The 20,951-nt window shown below is 37.4% G+C and overlaps 1 protein-coding gene across 12 annotated transcripts in view; it reads left to right on the forward strand.

Annotated features, from left to right (window-relative positions):
- Positions 1-20,951, forward strand: part of DMD (dystrophin) — a 2,447,064-nt gene that overhangs the window by 1,043,029 nt on the left and 1,383,084 nt on the right. For 10 of the 12 annotated variants that reach the window (XM_049872854.1, XM_049872851.1, XM_049872858.1 and 7 more), the window contains 3 exons: positions 13,585-13,764; positions 14,040-14,168; positions 15,895-16,065. In XM_049872854.1, the coding sequence (XP_049728811.1) occupies positions 13,585-13,764; positions 14,040-14,168; positions 15,895-16,065 (480 nt within the window). The remainder of the gene's footprint in view (positions 1-13,584; positions 13,765-14,039; positions 14,169-15,894; positions 16,066-20,951) is intronic. The other 2 variants (XM_049872860.1, XM_049872861.1) reach the window with 1 other exon arrangement.

The following is a 20,951-nucleotide window of genomic DNA, read 5'->3' on the forward strand; positions in this document are numbered from 1 at the left end:
GAAAATATTATTTTGCTTCATTTTCCCTTCCCTCAAAAATTCATCAGGTAGTTTACCTCTGTATTTTGGGACCATGATAAAACCAATGGTAAGCTTTAAAAAATCTTCTTAAGGCTTGTTTAGAATTTGGTAGGTTATGAATAAGTCCTTAAAAGAGTACATACATCATTAATCAGAAACACTGTCCACAGATCTGGCTGTGTTCTCAATGACTTGCCTAAGACTAAACTTCCCAGATGGACACCACAACCATAAAGAGGCAAAGATACAGAGACTATGGGCAGTCAGGCTGGACAGGACTTGCAAGGTCAGCAGATTGCAGATGTCACGAACCCACCCCCCCCAAAAAAAAAGCCTCTCAAGGATCTTTAGAGCTGCTACAGTTTCCATCACCAAAGGGCACAGGGACTCCTTTAATCCTCAGCTGGTGAATTCAAATATTTCAAAGACCAGCAGGCTCGCCCAAGGTGCATGGGTTTCAGCAGAGCTTCTAGACTAAAACAGATTAGGAAGAAGGACCCGGTGATCTACTTCTGAAAAAATTGTCCAGTTTAAAACTTATGGATAGCAGAGGAACATAGTCTGATATAGTGCCAGAAGATGAGCCCTTTCGGTTGGAAGGCACTCCTAATAAGACTAGGGAAGAGATGTCTCTTCAAACTAGAGTCGACCTTAATGACATGGTTGGAGTAAAGATTTTAGGACCTTCATTTGCTCATGTGGCACAACTCAAAATGAGAAGAAACAGATGCAAATATTTGTTAATAATTGGAATATGGATTGTAGGAAGTATGAGTCTAGCAAAACTGGAAGCCATCAAAAATGAAATGAGACACTTGAAGATCAACATCCCAGGCATTAGTGAGCTGAAATGGACTGCTATTGGCCATTTTGAATCGGACAATCTCATGGTCTACTATGTTAGGAACAACAAATTGAAGAGGAACAGTGTCACATACATCATCCAGTAGAATATTTCAAGATCTATCCTGAAATGCAATGCTGTCAGTGATGGGATAATATCAAATAGCAACATAGAGGGCCAATTGATACGACTGTTATTCAAATTAATGCACCAACCACTAATGACAAAGATGAAGAAAATGAAGATTTTTACCAACTTCTGTAGTCTGAAATTGATAAAGTAGCAATCAAGACACATTGATAATTACTGGTGATTGGAATGGGAAAGTTGGAAACAAAGAAGGATCTGATTTGGAAAATCTGGCAAGACCAATGAATTATTCAGTGGGAATGCCTTTTTTCTAAAACATAGATGGGAACTATAAACGTGGGCCTTACCAGATGGAATACATAGGAATCAAATTGACTACATCTGGGAAAGAAAAGATGAAGAAGCTCAATATTATTAGTCAGAACAAGACCAGGGGTGACTGTGAAACATCATTAATAGCTCATATGTAAGTTCAAGCTGAAGCTGAAAAAAACTAAAACAAGTCCACAAGAGCCAATGTATGACCTTGAGTATATCCCACCTAACTTCAGAAACTATCTCAAGAATAGATTTGGACACTAATGACCAAAGACAAGACAAATTGTGGGACGACATAAAAGACATCATACATGAAGAAATTAAAGGTCATTAAAAAGCAGAAGAGAAAGAAAAGACCAAAATGGATGTCAGAAGAGACTCTGAAACTTGCTCTTGAATGTAGATTAGTTAAAACAAGTGGAAGAAATGATGAAGTAAAAAAACTGAACAGAAGATTTCAAAGGGTGGTTCAAGAATACAAAGTAAAGTATTATAATGAAATGTGCAAAGCCCTGGAGTTTGAAAACCAAACAGGAAAAACATGCTCAGCCTTTCTCATGCAGAAAGAGCTGAAGAAAAAATTAAATGCTTGAGTTTCAGTACTGAAAGTTTCTATGGGCAAAAAATAGAATGACACAGAAAGCACCAAAAGAAGCTGGAAGGACTACATGGAGTCACTGAACCAAAAAGAATCAGTCAACTTTCAAACATATCAGGAGGTAGCATATAATCAAACACCAATGGTAATGGAGGAAGAAGTCGAAACTGCACCAAAGGCTTTGGCAAATAGCAAGGCTCCAGGAACTGACGGAATACCAATTGAGATGTTTCAACAAACACATGCAATGCTGGGAGCACCCACTGATCTATGCCAAGAAATTTGGAAGACAACTACATGACCAACTGAATTGAAAAAAAAAAGAGATACATATTTGTGCCCATTTCAAAGAAAGGAGCTCCAACTGAATGCAGAAATTATCAAACAATATCATTAATATCACAAGCAAGTAAAATTACATTGAAGAAAATCCATTGTTCAAAATTTAAAACCCAGTTAAATAATTCAGCCCCTTAAACCTCTTTAATATCCAGATGAAATCTAAAAATTTAAATGTCTAAATATGATTTCCTGGAACATTTTTTAAATTCGAAAACATTAAAGCTCATGAGCTTTTTCATGAAAAAGTTTACACACAAAAAGAAACAGTGTTTGATGGTTAACAGGGAGGGGAGGGATGGGGATGGAAAAACAGTAAATAGACAATAGATAAGTGGTAACTTTGGTGAAGGGTAAGACAATACGCAATATTGGGGAAGCCAGCACAACTTTATGAGGCAAGGTCTTGGAAGCTCCATAGACACATCCAAACTCCTTGAGGGACCAAATTGCTAGGCTGAGGGCTGTGGGGACCATGATCTCAGGGAACATCTAGCTCAATTGGCATAACATAGTTTATAAAGGAAATGTTCTACACTCTACTGTGGTGAGTAGCATCTAGGGTCTTAAAAGCCTATGAGCAGCCATATAGGATACTCCACTGGTCTCACCCCTTTGGAGGCAAGGGAGAATGAAGAATACTAAAGATACAAGGGAAATATTAGTCCAAAGTACTAATGGACCACAACTACCACAGTCTTCACCAGACTGAGTCCCATACAACTAGATGGTGCCCAACAACCACCACTGGCTCCTCTGACAGAGATCACAGTAGAGGTCCCCAAACAGAGCTGAAGAAAAATGTAAAACAGAATTGTAACTCAAAAAAAAAAAAACAAAGACCAGACTTACTGGCCTGACAGAGACTGGAGAAACCTCAATACTTTGGCCCCCGGACACCATTTTAATTCACTAATGAAGTCACTCCCAATGTTCTCCCTTCAGCCAAAGATTAAACAGGCCCAAAAAACAAGGTAAGACTAAAGAGGCACACCAGCCCAGGGTCAAGGACTAGAAGGCTGGAGGAGACAGGCAAGCTGGTAATAGGGAACACAAGGTCGAGAAGGGAGAGTGTTGACGTGTCGTGGGGTTGGTAACCAATGACACAAAACAATATGTGTACTAACTGTTTAATGAGAAGCTAGTTTATTCTGTAAACCTTCATCTAAAGTACCAAAACAAAATTAATCCCGTTGCTGTTGAGTCGATTCCAACTCATAGCAGCCCTATAGGACAGTAGGACAGAGTAGAACTGCTCCATAGAGTTTCCAAGGAGGGCCTGGTGGATTCTAACCATGAATCTTTGGTTAGCAGCTGTAGCACTTAACCACTATGCCACCAGGGTTTCCAAAGTACAATAATTAAAAAAAAAAAAGTATTGGAAACTTTAAAAAAAAAAAAAAAGCTCAAGAGCTTTTGAAATAGTTTACGTCTAACATTTTTCATAAATTAACTAATAGATTTTATTAATAATATTTCTGTTATCCCCCATGTGTCTGTCACTTTGTCGTACTGTGGGGGCTTCTGTGTTGCTGTGATGCTGGAAGCTATGCCACCAGTATTCAGATACCAGCAGGGTCACCCATGGAGGACAGGTTTCAGCTTAGCTTCCAGACTAAGACAGACTAGGAAGAAGGACCCAGAAGTCTACTTCTGAAAAGCATTAACCAGTGAAAACCTTATGAATAGCAGCGGAACATTGTCTGATATACTGCTGGAACATGAGCCCCCCAGGTTGGAAAGCACTCAAAACATGACTGGGGAAGAGCTGCCTCCTCAAAGTAGAGTCGACCTTAATGACGTGGATGGAGTAAAGCTCCCGGGACCTTCATTCGCTGATGTGGCACAACTCAAAATGAGAAGAAACAGCTGCAAACATCCATTAAAATTGGAACCTGGGATGTATAAAGTATGAATCTAGGAAAATTGGAAATTGTCAAAAATGAAATGGAACACATAAACATCGGTATCTTAGGCATTAGTGAGCTGAAAAGGACTGGTATTGGCCATTTTCCATCAGACAATCATATAGTCTACTATGCTGGCAATGACAACTTGAAGAGGATTGGTGTTGCATTCATCATCAAAAAGAACGTTTCGAGATGTATCCTGTAGTACAACGCTGTCAGTGATAGGATAATATCCATACGCCTACAAGGAAGACCAGTTAATACGACTATTATTCAAATTTATGCACCAACCACTAGGGCCAAAGATGAAGAAATAGAAGATTTTTATCAGCTGCTACAGTCTGAAATTGATCGAACATGCAATCAAGATGCACTGATAATTACTGGCGACTGGAATGCAAAAGTTGGAAACAAAGAAGAAGGATCAGTAGTTGGGAAATATGGCCTTGGTGACAGAAACAATGCCGGAGATCAAATGATAGAATTTTGCAAGACCAACAACTTCTTCATTGCAAATACCTTCTTTCACCAACATAAATGGCAACTATACACACGGACCTTACCAGATGGAACACACAGAAATCAAATTGACTACATCTGTGGAAAGAGATGATGGAAAACCTCAATATCATCAGTCAGAACAAGGCCAGGAGCCGACTGTGGAACAGACCATCAATTGCTCATATGCAAGTTCAAGCTGAAACTGAAGAAAATCAGAGCAAGTCCACAAGAGCCAAAATATGACCTTGAGTATATCCCACCTGAATTTAGAGACCATCTGAAAATAGACTTGACACATTGAACACTAGTGACTGCAGACCAGACGAGTTATGGAATGACATCAAGGACATCATCCACGAAGAAAGCAAGAGGTCACTGAAAAGACAGGAAAGAAAGAAAAGACCAAGATGGATGTCAGAGGAGACTCTGAAACTTGCTCTTGAGCGTCGAGCAGCTAAAGCAAAAGAAAGAATTGGTGAAGCAAAAGAACTGAACAGAAGATTTCAAAGGGCCTCTCCAGAAGACAAAGTAAAGTATTATAATGACATGTGCAAATAGCTGGAGATGGAAAACCAAAAGGAAGAACATGCTCAGCATTTCTCAAGCTGAAAGAACTGAAGGAAAAATTCAAGCCTCGCGTTGCAATAGTGAAGGATTCCATGGGGAAAATATTAAACGACGCAGGAAGCATCAAAAGAAGATGGAAGGAATACACAGAGTCATTATACCAAAAAGAATTAGTCGATATTCAACCATTTCAAGAGGTGGCATATGATCAGGAACCAATAGTACTGAAGGAAGAAGTCCAAGCTGCTCTGAAGGCATTGGCGAAAAACAAGGCTCCAGGAATTGATGGAATATCAATGGAGATGTTTCAACAAGCAGTTGCAGCACTGGAGGTGCTCACTCATCTACACCAAGAAATATGGAAGACAGCTTCCTGGCCAACTGACTGAAGAGATCCATATTTATGCCTATTCCCAAAAAAGGTGATCCAACCAAATGTGGAAATTATAGAACAATATCGTTAATATCACACGCAAGCAAAATTTTGCTGAAGATCATTTAAAAACGGCTGCAGCAGTATATCGACAGGGAACTGCCAGAAATTCAGGCTGGTTTCAGAAGAAGATGTGGAACCAGGGATATCATTGCTGATGTCAGATGGATCCTGGCTGAAAGCAGAGAATACCAGAAGGATGTTTACTTGTGTTTTTTTCACTATGCAAAAGCATTCGACTGTGTGGATCATAACAAACTATGGATAACACTGCGAAGAATGGGAATTCCAGAACACTTAATTGTGCTCATGAGGAACCTTTATATGGTTCAAGAGGCAGTTGTTCGGACAGAACAAAGGGATACTGATTGGTATAAAGTCAGGAAAGGTGTGCGGCAGGGTTGTATTCTTTCACCATACCTATTTAATCTGTATGCTGAACAAATAATATGAGAAGCTGGACTATATGAAGAACAATGGGGCATCAGGATTGGAGGAAGACTCATTAACAACCTGCGTTATGCAGATGACACAACCTTGCTTGCTGAAAGTGAAGAGGACTTGAAGCACTTACTGATGAAGATCAAAGACCACAGCCTTCAGTATGGATGACACCTCAACATAAAGAAAACAAAAATCCTCACAACTGGACCAATGAGCAACATTGTGATAAATGGAGAAAAGACTGAAGTTGTCAAGGATTTCTTTTTACTTGGATCCACAATCAACACCCATAGAAGCAGCAGTCAAGAAATCAAAAGACGCATTGCCTTGGGCAAATCTGCTGCAAAGGACCTCTTCAAAGTGTCGAAGAGCAAAGATGTCACCCTGAAGACTAATGTGCACCTGACCCAAGCCATGGTATTTTCAATCACATCATATGCCTGTGAAAGCTGGACAGTGAATAAGGAAGACCGAAGAAGAGTTGACGCCTTTGAATTGTGGTGCTGGCGAAGAATATTGAATATACCATGGACTGCCAAAAGAATGAACAAATCTGTCTTAGAAGAAGTACCACCAGAATGCTCCTTAGAAGCAAGGATGGCGAGACTGCATCTTACATACTATGGACATGTTGTCAGGAGGGATGAGTCCCTGGAGAAGGACATAATGCTTGGCAGAGTACAGGGTCAGTGGATAAGAGGAAGACCCTCAACAAGGTAGATTGACAAGGTAGATTGACACAGTGGCTGCAACAATGAGCTCAATCATAACAATGATTGTAAGGATGGCGCAGGACCGGGCAGTGTTTCTTTGTGTTGTGCATAGGGTCTCTATGAGTCAGAACCGACTCAACGGCACCTAACAACAACAATTCCTGTTATACCAGGAGCTGACTGAGAGAATCATATACAAAACAATAATGTTAAATTTAATTCAGGATGTTAAATAATGCAAAATAATTGATGTCTAAATATCCATTTATATAATAGATTATTCTGATTTTCACATTCATTTCAGGGACAAATTTTTATAACATAGAACATTGTTGTTAGGTACTGTCGAATCAGTTCCAACTCATAGTGACCCTGTGTACAATACCATGAAACACGGCCAGGTTCTGCGCTGTATTCACCACCCTTGCTATATTGGAGCCCGTCATTGCAGATACTGTCAATTCACCTCAGTGAGGGTCTTCCTCTTTTTCGCTCGCTCTTTACCAAGCCTGATGTCCTTCTCTAGGGACTGGTCCCTCCTAATAACATGTCCAAAGTACGTGAGACAAAGTCTTACCATTCTTGCTTTTAAGGAGTCTTCTGGCTCTACTTCTTCCATCCTTCTGGCGGTTCTGGCAGTTCATGGTATATTCAATATTATTGACCAAAGCCGTAATTTAAAGGCATCAATTCTCCTTTGTCTTCCTTATTCATTATCCATCGTTCCCATGCATATGAGGCCGTTGAAAATACCATGGCTTGAGTCTGTTACACCTTCATCCTCCAGGTGACATCTTTGCTTTTTAACACTTTAAAGAGATGTTTTGTAGCACATTTGCCCAATGCAATATGTCCTTTAATTTCTTGACTACTGCTTCCATGGGCAGTGATAGTATATCCAGGTAAAATGAAATCCTTGACAATTTAAATATTTTCTCCATTTTTCATGATGTTGCTCATGGGTCCAGTTGTGAGGATTTTTGTTTTCTTTATGTTGAGGTGTAATCCATACTAAGGCTGTGGTCTTTGATCTTCATCAGTAAGTGCTTCAAGTCCTCTTTGCTTTCAGCAAGCAAGGTAGTGTCATTTGCACATCACATGTGATTAATGAGTCTTCCTCCAATCCCGATGGCACATTCTTCTTCATATAGTTCAGCTTCTTGGGTCATTTGCTCAGCATAAAGATTGAATAAGTTTGGTGAAAGGATACATTCCTTATGCACAGCTTTCCTGATTTGAAACCACGTAGTATCCCCTTGTTCTGCTGGAACGACTGCCTCTTGGTATATGTACGGGTTTCACATGAGCACAATTAAGCATTCTGGAATTCCCATTCTTCATAGTGTCACCTATAGTTTGTTATGATCCACACAGTCTAATGCCTTTGCATAGTCAGTAAAACACAGGTAAACAAGTTTCTGGTATTCTCTACATTCAGCCAAGATCTACCTGACATCAGCAGTGATAAATGATCCATGTCCTCTTCTGAATTCTGCTTGAATTTTTGGCAGTTCCCTGTTGATGTACTGCCACAACTGTTTTTGAGTTATATTCAGCAGAATTTTACTTGTTTGTGATATTAATGATATTGTTCAATAATTTCCGCATTCTGTTGGATCACCTGTCTTTGGAATGGGCACAAATATGGATCTCTTCCAGAAGGTTGGCCAGGAAGCTGTCTTTCAGATGAGCGAGCCCTTCCAGGGTTTCATCTGTTTGTTGAAACATCTCACTTGGTATTCTCTCAAATCCTGGAGCCTTGTTTTTTTCCAATGGCTTCAGTGCAGCTTGGACTTCTTCCTTCAACACCATCAGTTCTTGATCATATGCAACCTCCTGAAATGGTTGAACATCAGCCAATTCTTTTTGGTTCAGTGACTCTGTTTATTCCTTCCATCTTCTTTTGATGCTTCCTTCATTGTTCAGTATGTTGTCTATAATCCTTCAAAATTGCAACTGAACGCTTGAATATTTTCTTCAGTTCTTTCAGCTTGAGAGATGCCCTGCATATTCTTGCCTCTGGTTTTCTATCTCCAGGACTTTTCACATTTTATTAAAATAATTTACTTTATGTTCTCAAGCTGCCCTTTGAAATCTGTAGTTCAGCAATTCTACTTCATCATTTCTTCCATTTGATTTAGCTACTGTACATTCAAGAGAAAGTTTCAAAGTCTCTTCTGGCATCCAGTTTGGTCTTTTCTTTCTTTCCTGTCTTTTGCCTTCTTCATGTATGATGTCCTTTTTGTCATCCCGCAACTCATCTGGTCTTTGGTCATCAGTGTCCAATGTGTCAAATCTATTCTTGAGCTGTTCTCTAAATTCAGGTGGGATATACTTAAGTATGTACTTTGGCTTCCGTAGACTTGTTTTAATTTTTTTTTTCAGCTTCAACTTGAACTTGCATATGAGCAATTGATGGTCTGTTCTGCAGTCAGCCCATGACCTAATTCTGACTGATGATATCGAGCTTCTCCATCATCTCTTTCCACAGATGTAGTCAATTTGATTCCCGTGTATTCTATCCAACAAGGCCCACATGTATAGTTGCTGTTTATGTTGTTGAAAAAATGTATTTCCAATGAATAAGTCGTTGGTCTGGAAATATTTTATCATGCTATCTCTGGCATCATTTCTATCACCAAGGCCATATTTTCCAACTACTGATCCTTCTTCTTTGTTTCCATCTTTTGCATTCCAATCACCAGTAATTATCAATGCATCTTGATTGTATGTTTGATCAGTTTCAGACTGCAGAAGTTGGTAAAAATCTTCAATTCCTTCATCTTTGACGTTAATGGTTGGTGTGTAAATTTGAGTAATAGTCATATTAACTGGTCTTCCTTGTTGGCATTTGGATGTCATTCTATTATTGACAGCATTATACTTCAGGATAGATCTTGAAATATTCCTTTTGATGATGAATACAACACCATTCCTCTTCATTTTGTCATTCCAGGCACAGTAGTCTATATGATTGTCAGATCCAAAATGACCAATAGCAGTCCATTTCAGCTCACTAATGCCTAGGATATTGATCTTTGTATGTTCTGTTTCATTTTTGGTGACTTCCAATGTTGCTAGATTCATACCATGTATATTCCATGTTCTGGTTTTTAATGGATATTTGTAGCTGTTTCTTCTCATTTGGAGTCATGTCACCTCAGCAAATGAAGGTCCTGAAAGCTTGACTCCATCAATGCCATTAAGGTTGACTTTACTTTGAAGAGGAAGCTATTCTTCAGTCATCTTTTGAGTGCCTTCCAACACGAGGGGCTCATCTTCTGGCACTGTATCAGACAGTGTTCCACTGCTATTCATACGGTTTTCACTGGTCACAGTTTTTTAATTTTTATTTTAATGAGTAGATCGCCAGGTCCTTCTTCCTAGTCTGTCTTAGTCTGGAAGCTCCACTGAAACCTGTCCACCAAGGGTGACCTTGCTGGTATTTGAAATTCTGATGGCATAGCTTCCAGCATCACAGCAACACACAAGCCACCACAGTATGACAAACTGACAAATGAGATATGCCATTACAAAGAACCATTACCAGTTACCTAAATTACCCTTCCGTTGTTACTTCTGGCCTAAAATCAAATGAGTATCACCCAATGAAACCTGTTAGAATGTGTCTTTCCATTTTGCCAGTGGTTCTCTATACTGGCTATACTTTGAAATCACCTGAGAAAGGATGAAAGACTACCAGTGCCTGGGGCAAACACCCCGACTTTCTGATATAATTGGTTTGAGTATGGCTAGTGACTAATATCCAGCAAATTTTGAGAGCCACTGCATAGTGCAATGCAAGATCTATGAATTTCAAGCTGTCTTATGAAATCTACATTCAGTTCAATCAGCCATGTCTTGTATTTTTTTTTTAAACAATCACCTTTTACAGTTTAAGGAGATCTGGTCTCTGGGCCCAGATTATCTGGATAATTGCCTCAACTCATCACTCCTTTTAGCTATAAAAGCATGAGAACTATTAACTTATTTCTCAAGTCTGTTACACCATCATTCCCATGAAAAATTACATATCTTTTTTAAAGAGAGCACAGTAATTTATCTGTGAAGTGAAATAACACTAGCAGATCATTAACTTGGTACAATGAATGCATCAAGCAGCTGTTACTTAGAAAATAGAACATCTGTTAAATGCCATTGGAGTCACTATTCACTGTCATTATAGTTATAGCTATAATTTCTGTTCTGCGCGTTCTGCCTCCATGAAATTCTTCTTTAATAGACAATAGGTTATTAATAAAATGTCAATACATATTGCTATAAAATCTACTATTTAATGTTTTATATTCTTCTTTAATTTATCATTATATTATTTGTCACATTACACTAATCATAAAATATTCCCTAAGCCTCTAACCATGATAGAGTAATGTAGGGCCTGAAAAAATAATTAATACCATATATTCTCAAGTTTAAGACACATTAGATTGTGTGAAGCACCAGTGATTCAATTACACCACCACTTTAAATGTAAATATAAAGTCTATAAATTTCATCTGAAATTCAGAAACCTTAAATGTAACAAATACACACTTAAGAATTATGGCAATTTGGTAATTTGTTCAGTTTCTTCCCATGAATAGTTTTTAATACCAATATGAACTCCCTCCCATTTTCAATGACCAGAAATGGTATAACCGTTATGTAGATTGAATGCAGAATTATCTTGGGGAGTGGGACCTTTCAAAATATATTTATGGGTGTGTTTGTTACTTAGATCCTTCATCCACATTAGAACGAGCTTGCACACAAAAAAATCAAGAAATAGCTAAAATAAACAGGAATTTAGTAGTATTCCAGTGAAAGATTAAGAAAAGGGTGTTATACACATATTTGAGTTGATATGAGGCTGAGCGAAGATAGAATCTATAGGACAGGAGACACTTATGAGAGAAAAAAGAGGCAGATGATAATATGAATTTAGAGTGAGAAGTTATCCCAGGAATGGAAGTTCCTGGGAAATTCCAACAAAATTTTTGAAAGACATTGGGCACCCATAATGTGAAATTGTAGAAGAGGTCAAGTCTGTTTTAATTTACATCTCAAATAATGGGATGATCCCCCCATCTGACAAGTAGATTATATTTCTCTGCCCTGGAGAATACCTGTGAATGTGGTCCTGTGGGAGTAGATAAGCATCCCAACACATTTTACAGTTTTACCTTTAAATAAATTAAAGAAAATGTTTCCATCATGTGATGGGATTATCAAGCAGAGACCAACAGAACAGATTTTTCCATCCTGTTATCCCATCAATGAAGTGAGTAGATGAGCTGATGGCTATATCCTGAACCTCAATATGCCAATTAAAATTAGACTCAAACAATGACATTTTAGATATGGGGAAAGAATCAAGATGCATTTTTCAACCCTCATATGAAAGGCCTAAAAAAAAAAAAATGAATGTCTTCTACTACGAGAAAGTGAACTATTACACCCATTTTTATATTGTGGAAGTTGGAGTAACATTTAAAAATTGCTATAGCTAGGAAGAAGAAGTGAGTCAATTTGTTTATTTGAAGTTAGTGCTTCATATTTACACTATCTATTCAGTACCTGGGAAACCCTGGTGGCGTAGTGGTTAAGTGCTACAGCTGCGAACCAAAGAGTCGGCAGTTCAAATCCACCAGGCGCTCCTTGGAAACTCTACGGAGCAGTTCTGCTATGAGTCGGAATCGACTTGACGGCACTGGGTTTTTTTTTGGGGGGGGGTTATTCTGTACCTATAAATTATTTGAAATTAAATATGAAAAATAAAGTATGTCATATTGAGTTGTAGTCATGTCTGACATTTTTTTCTTATGTCATAAGAACCCTGAGTGCCATGTATTGTAGTTCATATTATGGTATTGTTGAAACTCCTGGAAGTAGACTTATGACCATTCTGTATGTCCAAATAAAACTGAGTACACATAATTTTGAGTTCCAATTTTAAACTTAACCCTAGAAACGATCACATATAAAGTATCTGAGCTATATATCTGAGTCACTTATATAATTGAATTTGAAGTTGTTCATTCACAAGGGTGGTCCTTCTAGAACCTTCTCCATCCCTCACCCCACAAGTAAAAGCAGAAGGCTTGTGTGCTACCCTAGGTAGAGAATATTTACAACAATTGACCACTTACTAGGTGACAAAGGGAAGGGGTCCTGGTGGTGCAGTGGTTAAGCACTTGCCTGCTAATGAAAGGTTGGCGATTCGAACCCATCCAAGTAACTCTGCGGGAGAAAGACATGAAAATCTGCTTCCATAAATGTTACAGCCTAGAAAACCATATGGGGCGGTTTTACCCTATCACATGGGGTCACTATGAGTCGAAAATTGACTCTGGCACCCAACAACAACGACAGATTCCAATGGATCCGTATCACAAAAAGGTTAAAATTTCCTGCTGTAGGAATACAATAGCACCATACTCTCTGAATTTCGTAGAATCATTTCCTTATTTGTGGATGGGTTATCTCAGGCCTGCCTTTAGCCAGTCAATGTACAAATTAAGTAAAATAGAAATATGTTTAGATGAACCATGCATATATTTATCTATTAAATACGTATAATTAGTAATAAAGATTAGTCATGTTTATATATAAATATATGTTGATTTATACCCAATAATGAAATTGTAAATAATACGGTATAATTTTCCTGGTTCATAAATACATGGTTGTAGGCTTAAGCCCTTGCAAAAGCTTACCATTGTAACCATACACATTGCCATTTCATGGGCATTAAATCTCAAGGCTGCAATATTTTACATGAAGCTGAAATGCTATCCTTTTCACAGGCCACTCAGAAAGAGATTGAGAAACAGAAGGTTCATCTAAAGAGCATCACCGAGCTAGGAGAGTCCTTGAAAGGTGTTTTGGGCAAGAAAGAGTCCTTGGTGGAAGATAAACTCAGTCTTCTGAATAGTAACTGGATTGCTGTTACTTCCCGAGCAGAAGAGTGGTTAAACCTTTTGCTGGTAAGAAAAGGGGATGGAAGCTTTTCTAATCCTCTCCATCGTGGAAAAATAATTACATAAGCATTCAATAATAATGTTTGCTTGCCAATAACCACAATTGTATTTTCATGTATTTCTGTCCATGTTTCTGCTTTGTTCTGTATTGAAACCACACTGAACAACTAATTTGAATGAAAATAAATTTTCATGTTTTGAAGATTGCAGAAAGTAGGACAAATCCTTTAAAAATATTGTCTAATTAACAGTATGTCACGTCATGTCTTTGTAAAATGCAGGAATACCAGAAACACATGGAAACCTTTGACCAGAATGTGGATCACATCACAAACTGGATCATACAGGCTGATACACTTTTGGATGAATCCGAGAAAAAGAAACCACAGCAAAAAGAAGACGTGCTTAAGGTAGCAAATAAAATGTTCTGAAAAGTGATTTTCAAAGTACACAACAGTTATGTCAGTTCTCTTTGTCCTAGAAGATACTAAGGGCATTTTAATGAGGTTGAAACCTTCCTTCCTTTCTTCTTTCCTCCCTCCCTCCCTACCTCTTTTCCTTCCTTCCTTTCTCCCTTCCTCCCTCCCTCTCTCCCATCCCTCCCTCCTTCTCTCCCTCTCTCCCTTATCTCCCTTCCCTCTCTCTCTTACCTCCTTCCCTCCCCTCCCTATCTCCCTCCCTCCCTTCTTTCCTTCAAAGGGGTATTAAGGACTTTGAAGAGTTTTGTGGTCTAAATCCACCTCTGGTTGACTATACCAATTTAAATTCTTCAGAGAAAGGGATGCTAGAAATTATTTTGATATCATATTCCAAATCTCTGCCAAACTTAAAAGTAGTACACTCTTATGTCTGATACAAAGACCAGTTTCCCGCCATCTTTCACAGACTGAATAAACACATAAAACCCAATCATGTGGACATTTTGCCTATGCAAGATTCAAATCCTGGTAGTTAGTGATGATACTGGGATTATATAAAAACTGCATTTTTCATTTTTAGTGATATGTAAAGTAAAAATAGCTTCATGCTCTCTCTTTTTGTATTGAAACTAATTATTAAAAAAAATTATTAGGACATCCTAAAGTTTTGTTTTTTTTTTTTCCTCAGAGGCAAATTAATCTTTCTATTAAAAAATGGTTCCTGTAAAAGGGTATGGGAAGTAAAATGTGCAAATATATCTTACTAATATATTACTTTATTTGATGACATCGCCTATCTCAATTAAATAGAAAGAGGTGAGATTTTAAGAAATCTCATTTAAATTAATTATTCCCCATTTTGTTTCACTCAGATTTTCAATAATTGTATTTAACAAGTGGCTTGTTATTTAAAAAACTTTCAAAATTTTGTATGTTTGTGCCTAAAAAACCATTTTTTCCCTTTTTTAAGTAATTACTATTACAATTCCTTTTTTAAAATGAGAAACTGTAAAGGTATTTCAGCCTATCCCCAAAATAGATTCATCCTGTTGTCTGAAGCTTATTTTGATGTGGTTCTCCACTGTACCTCCTCCTTTTCACTTGAAGTGTAGTCATGGAATGCCATCATATGGTTAAATTCCTTCAAAATCTTTGGAATAGAAGGAGCTAAATTATTTTACTCGTAGCCTCTATGATGCCTTGGGTTAGGCAGAAACTACCTCAGGGCCTCTGTATGTGATGCAGAATCCATATCTGTTAGAATATCAGTATTCTCCATCGCATTCAATATGAGGACACAAAAGGGAACTGAAAAGAACCAGGAAGAAATAGAAAAGTGTTCTTTACCTACCCTCCCTCCTGAGCAGATAGCATATTTAGGTTGTTCCACAGCTATGAAATTCAGTAAAGATAAGACTGCTGCTAAATATAAAATATTACGATCATTGCAGACAACATAGAGAAGTCAGGCAAATACCACTTGTCCTTTCTCAAACCACATCAACAGCTTACATAGATACACTTCATTTTAAATACTGACAATGGCCTGTTTTCCTGAGATCACAAACACTGTCACTCTACTTCTATTTTATGGAAGTTGACTTTTTTTCTTCCCTCTCTATTCTTCTGCATGTTCTCTCCTACCTCTCTCTCTCTTTCTCTCTCAACTTCCGTGTATTACTAACGTCAAGCCCTGTCTCTTGCTCACGGAATATAGCGTTTAAAGGCTGAAATGAATGACATACGCCCAAAGGTGGACTCCACGTGTGACCAAGCAGCAAACTTAATGGCAAACCGCGGCGACCACTGCAGGAAAGTAGTAGAGCCCAAAATCTCAGAGCTCAACCATCGATTTGCAGCCATTTCTCACAGAATTAAGACTGGAAAGGTAGGAAGATCTGCTCCAAGGTGGCAACTAGTACTAAATAATCTCTTGCGAAGGTTGCGCAGTACTCTGACGGGGGCCAAAAACACCCACAGCAAGGTTTCCAAAAGGAAAATGAAGGCCAGAATGTGTTTAAGGAAATTTTACCACTGAAGCTCATGGGAGACAAGTCGGTGTCTCTCCCTCCTCTCTCTCTTTTTCTCTTTCTCACTCTTTCTCTGATTTTTTTTTTCCTGCCACCGCTATTCTAGAACTGCATTCTACACTGGTTTACATATGTACTTTCAGGGGTTATCCAGAGCAAAGTAACAAATAGCATGCTGCAAGCCAAAAAAATAAATAAATAAAATAAAAAGCACAAAAGATATCTATCTAAAGAAAGCGCTACAAAATATTTTGCTAAATATAATGCTGCTTGTACGTAATGTGGATCAAATACCCAAAATGAGGCCTCGTACATCTTCTGCGTGATCTTGGGTGTCTGTCCCCCTTTACTGGTTGTGCACATATCTGTATGTGTGTTTCTTTGACCCTCTCTTGCTACTGCCAGACACTTACTATAACGGAAATGCCTTAGGCTATAATGAAATGCTCAAGCCATACAAACAAATAACTGCAAATCTTACATTTCCTAATTTTCATAATTTTATATGCCTATTTATATTCATTCTATTTAATGAACAACTAAGGGGTATTGAACTTTTGCATGATAACCCTTTTTATTTGCATAACGTTTAATGAAGGCAATGTCTTATCTAACATTATAGCTTTCAATAATATATAAATATAGTTGTCTAAAATTCCAACTCTTTGGGGGATATTTGAAGTGCAAGAAATTACCTCCAAATTTATATAATGTAGTTTGACAGATTTTTCAATATATGCTATGTCTTCAAGTACACATATGTGCATAAAACAAAAAAAATAGGTATTTAGGTATATAGATAACAAGAAATAATCTGAATTGAGAAAAAAAAGTTAATGAAATATTTGTGAGAAATATAATGTAATATGTCAGGTAAGTATTGATTCCTAGAAAAATAGGAGTATAAATTTGAAAAATTATTTTGATAAATGTAGACACCCAGTAATAGCATGATTTCACAATTGCTATACTTCATTTTTTTTTTAATACTTCATAGGCATTACAGTGTTTTGCTGTGGTATATATAATAGTACATAATTTAAAGGAGTTTCTAAAGTATGTGGAATTGTGATATAATCAATTCTAAACACTTTATGTGCATGACACATAGTGACCCTTTAAAACTCACCTTCCCAAAGCAAGAAAGTTGTTCCAAAATCAGAAAATCAAATCCACTGCCGTCGAGTCGATTCCAACTCATAGCGACTTTATAGGACAGAATAGAACTGCCTCATACAGTTTCCAAGACTGTAATCTTTACGGAAGTAGACTGCCACATCTTTCTCCCACTGAGCGGCTGGTGGGTTCGAACTGCCAACCTTTCGGTTAGCAGCCAAGTGCTTTAACCACTGCAACACTAAGTTAACTACTTAGTTCTACTCCTAAGGTGTATTTTTAAATAAGCCATTTCACTTGGAAAATATTTGACAGGCTCAGAAGTTTTATTTTCAAAATTAAATAGGCTTTCATAAAAATGTACTCTAAATTGCTGTTACATTTGAAGCTTATGTAATATTTAAGCAACCATACATTGTTTATTTTAATCATCTAAAAAAATAGATGCTACCCCTTCATTATTAAGTTTTGTATCATATATGCACACACATATATATAATGCATACTTTTTAAATTAGTCATTAGGCTAATTATTAATATAATATTATTTTATTTTATTGATTCTTCCACCAGTAGGTAGAAATAAGTTAAGTCAAAAGATTGTGAACTGCAGATATTAAAAGTGGGTAGCATTCATCGTCCACCATAAAAGCTGATAGACATAGACATAGTGTGGCTGAGAAATATTTGTGAATTTTAGGTCTATATTCTGAAAAAACCTGTGATTATACTTTCTGAAATAATGCTTCAAGTGAACCACTCAATGAGGTTATTTTAATTTCCCTATATAAGAAAGAGATAAGCCATTTTAAATCAATATTTTCAATTATGTTAATTAACAAGAGAATCACATTTTTATTTTTTAAAGAATTTGCTTTTTCTCCAAGTTAGGAAAGATGACTGGGTGAAATAGTGACTCAAATTTTTTTGGCTCTGAGGAGAAAAGTATTTTCCATCATTATGATGTAACCATAAACATGGATATAAAGCATACATGATGCTCGGCTTATTTACTTATTGTATCAACTAATGAAATTGAGAATCCACGTGCTAGGGAACACAGGAAGATACAAGGTTGTGAAAGGTATTTATTCAAGAAATATCTATTTACTAACACAAAAATAAATATGTGCTGTAATCATAAAATGCTTAACACTAGTGCATCTTCATGGATGTAGATGTTCAATTAATGATGAGGTAATCCCAGCAATCAGATGATGTAGTAGAAAGAACACTGGACGTAGAACACTGAATGCTATGCCTAACTTTTTCAGTGTTATACAGGACATGTGCTTTCTTTGCATTTCCATTTCACTCTTTGTAACATACAGGGATTGAACTCTATTAGTAATTTTTAAAAGGAAAATTTCTCACCCCACCAAAAAAAAAAAAAAAAAGGATAACAACGAAGTAACAGATGGGGAATTTCTGCCATTTCAAATATAGCCTCCCTATATTACGGAATTCCTGAGATACGAGTTCTGCTCGTAGGAAACTGTCTGAAACATACAGGTTAGATTAGCTCAAACGTCCCTGTTCTAAAATTTGACAGTTCAGTAATCATTTGTTGATACAATAAGGAATTTAAGAGACTTTACTTAATGGCTTGTGTGTGTCTTAGCTTATAGGGTAGAAGTCTGGAAGTGCTAGAAATTTCAGGGATAGCCTTTGAACCTAAAGTCAAGCTCCTAGTATAGTAGTTGGGATGGTGTTTGACTTGTCCATGGTTGAGTTTGTGTCTAGGTTTCATTTAGGAGAATAACCTAGGGAAATTGTAGGATGATAAAACAAATAAACGAATGAAAGTAATTTGGATCTAAACATGGGCATACCGTAGACTGAGTATAACAATAATTTCATGATAGCCTTTTAAAGATCAACTGGAACGGGCCATTGATTTTTGTGAAATCTATCCTGAAAACTCACTGACGATTCCAGCATTCACTGTTTGGTGGAGAATACAAAGTTGAGTACCTGTATGTCTCATGCAAGAACTGTCCATGGCAAGAAATTCCAAAACCCAGAAAGCAAATGGCACTGGGTGCCTGGTTTCACATTGGCCTAGAGTTGTCCAGTGAAGTATAGTTCTCTGCAGTGGGAATTTCAGCCATCAGCTAGGAGCAATATAGTGAGTGGGAAAAGTTCTTAACTTAAAGCCACAAAATTTGCTTTTAATACTAGCTGAACCCATTACTAGTTGTGTGGTCTTAGATACGCCCCTTAACCACTCAGAGACTTATTTCCATCTACAAAAGTAGATAGATGAGTTTATCTTACTTTATCCTCAAATAACCTAAGGTATGTAAAAACATACATTAAGGAAAAAAAACTTTAGTATACAGAAATGAAATGGTTAAAAATATCATTAATATTGATAATTATTTCCATCATTATATATATTACACTTAAATGGCCCAATTTTGAGGGTTGAGACAAAAAATTGATGGGGAAAAAGAAATAAAATGGTGATTTCTCCCGGCATCTAGTGAAATGGGCAGGAACCAAGAGACCATGGCATGTCTTTTCTATTTCCTTTGCAATGATCAGTGTTACAGATAATCAAATACACCAATTTATTAAGTAGTTGGAAGTTCTGCTTGTCCCAAATATGGCCCTTAAAACTAGAAATACTACCATTTTCAGTTTCATTTAGTTTATCCAGTAATATTTGATGGCTTGGAGAAAGCTTAATATTTCCTAATCTTCATTAAATAAGTTTGAGGAAGTAGCAATTTTAATGGGAGAGGGTCAGAATTATGGAAGGAATCAGACAATTTTATAGCCCTGTGTACTACGCTGTTGTTATTACCTGCTGTTAAGTAAATTGTTGACTCAGGGCAACCTCATGTTACAGAGTAGAACTGTTCTATAGGTGTTTTTTGGTTGTAATCTTTCAGAAGCAGTTTACCAGGGTTTTCTTCCACAGCACCCCTAAGTGGGTCTAAACCTGCAACCTTTAGTTTAGCTGCCAATTGAAAACTGCTTGTGTCATCCAGGTTCTGGGTACGATGGATAGAATCAATGGGTAGAAACACCTTCTCTCAACTCGTTCTGTACTTTAGGCATCTGAACTTGGTAGTATGGTAGCGGGGGGTGCTATCAGAAAAGAGAGTGCAAAAAGGGAGATGGTAAGACAAAAGTGAACTGTCTACTTACACTTAGCAATATAGTACGTATAGAGCAACTCTATCCTCTCCATCCTCCCAGAAGCCAAGCTGGAGATAGGAAGCACCAATTTCATGGAGATGATATTTGAGGTAGATCTTAAAGAACTAATGAAAGAAGGGTTGGGAAAAGGGAGCAATCTGAATTAACTCTCACCAACCATATACTATATTTAGGAGACAATCTTTGGCATGTAGGGTCTTTTTTGCTAGGTAAGATATGATGGATTAAAGGAGCTTACCGTTTAATGATGGAGCAAGACATGTTCATGGATACTGGGCTGAGAGAGACTGCATGATGGATGAGTTTCATGGTCACTCCAGCAATACAGAGGAGGTAGCAATTCGGGATAAATCTAAGAAAAAATCTAAAGAGTGTGTTAATGGAGAATAAGTTCAATTTGCTTACGGAATGGAGGTCATGGAGCATGCAGTTTAGTGGTGGATGGTGAGACTGAAAAGGA

Source organism: Elephas maximus, chromosome X (genome assembly GCF_024166365.1).
Source record: "Elephas maximus indicus isolate mEleMax1 chromosome X, mEleMax1 primary haplotype, whole genome shotgun sequence".
Lineage (NCBI taxonomy): Eukaryota > Metazoa > Chordata > Mammalia > Proboscidea > Elephantidae > Elephas > Elephas maximus.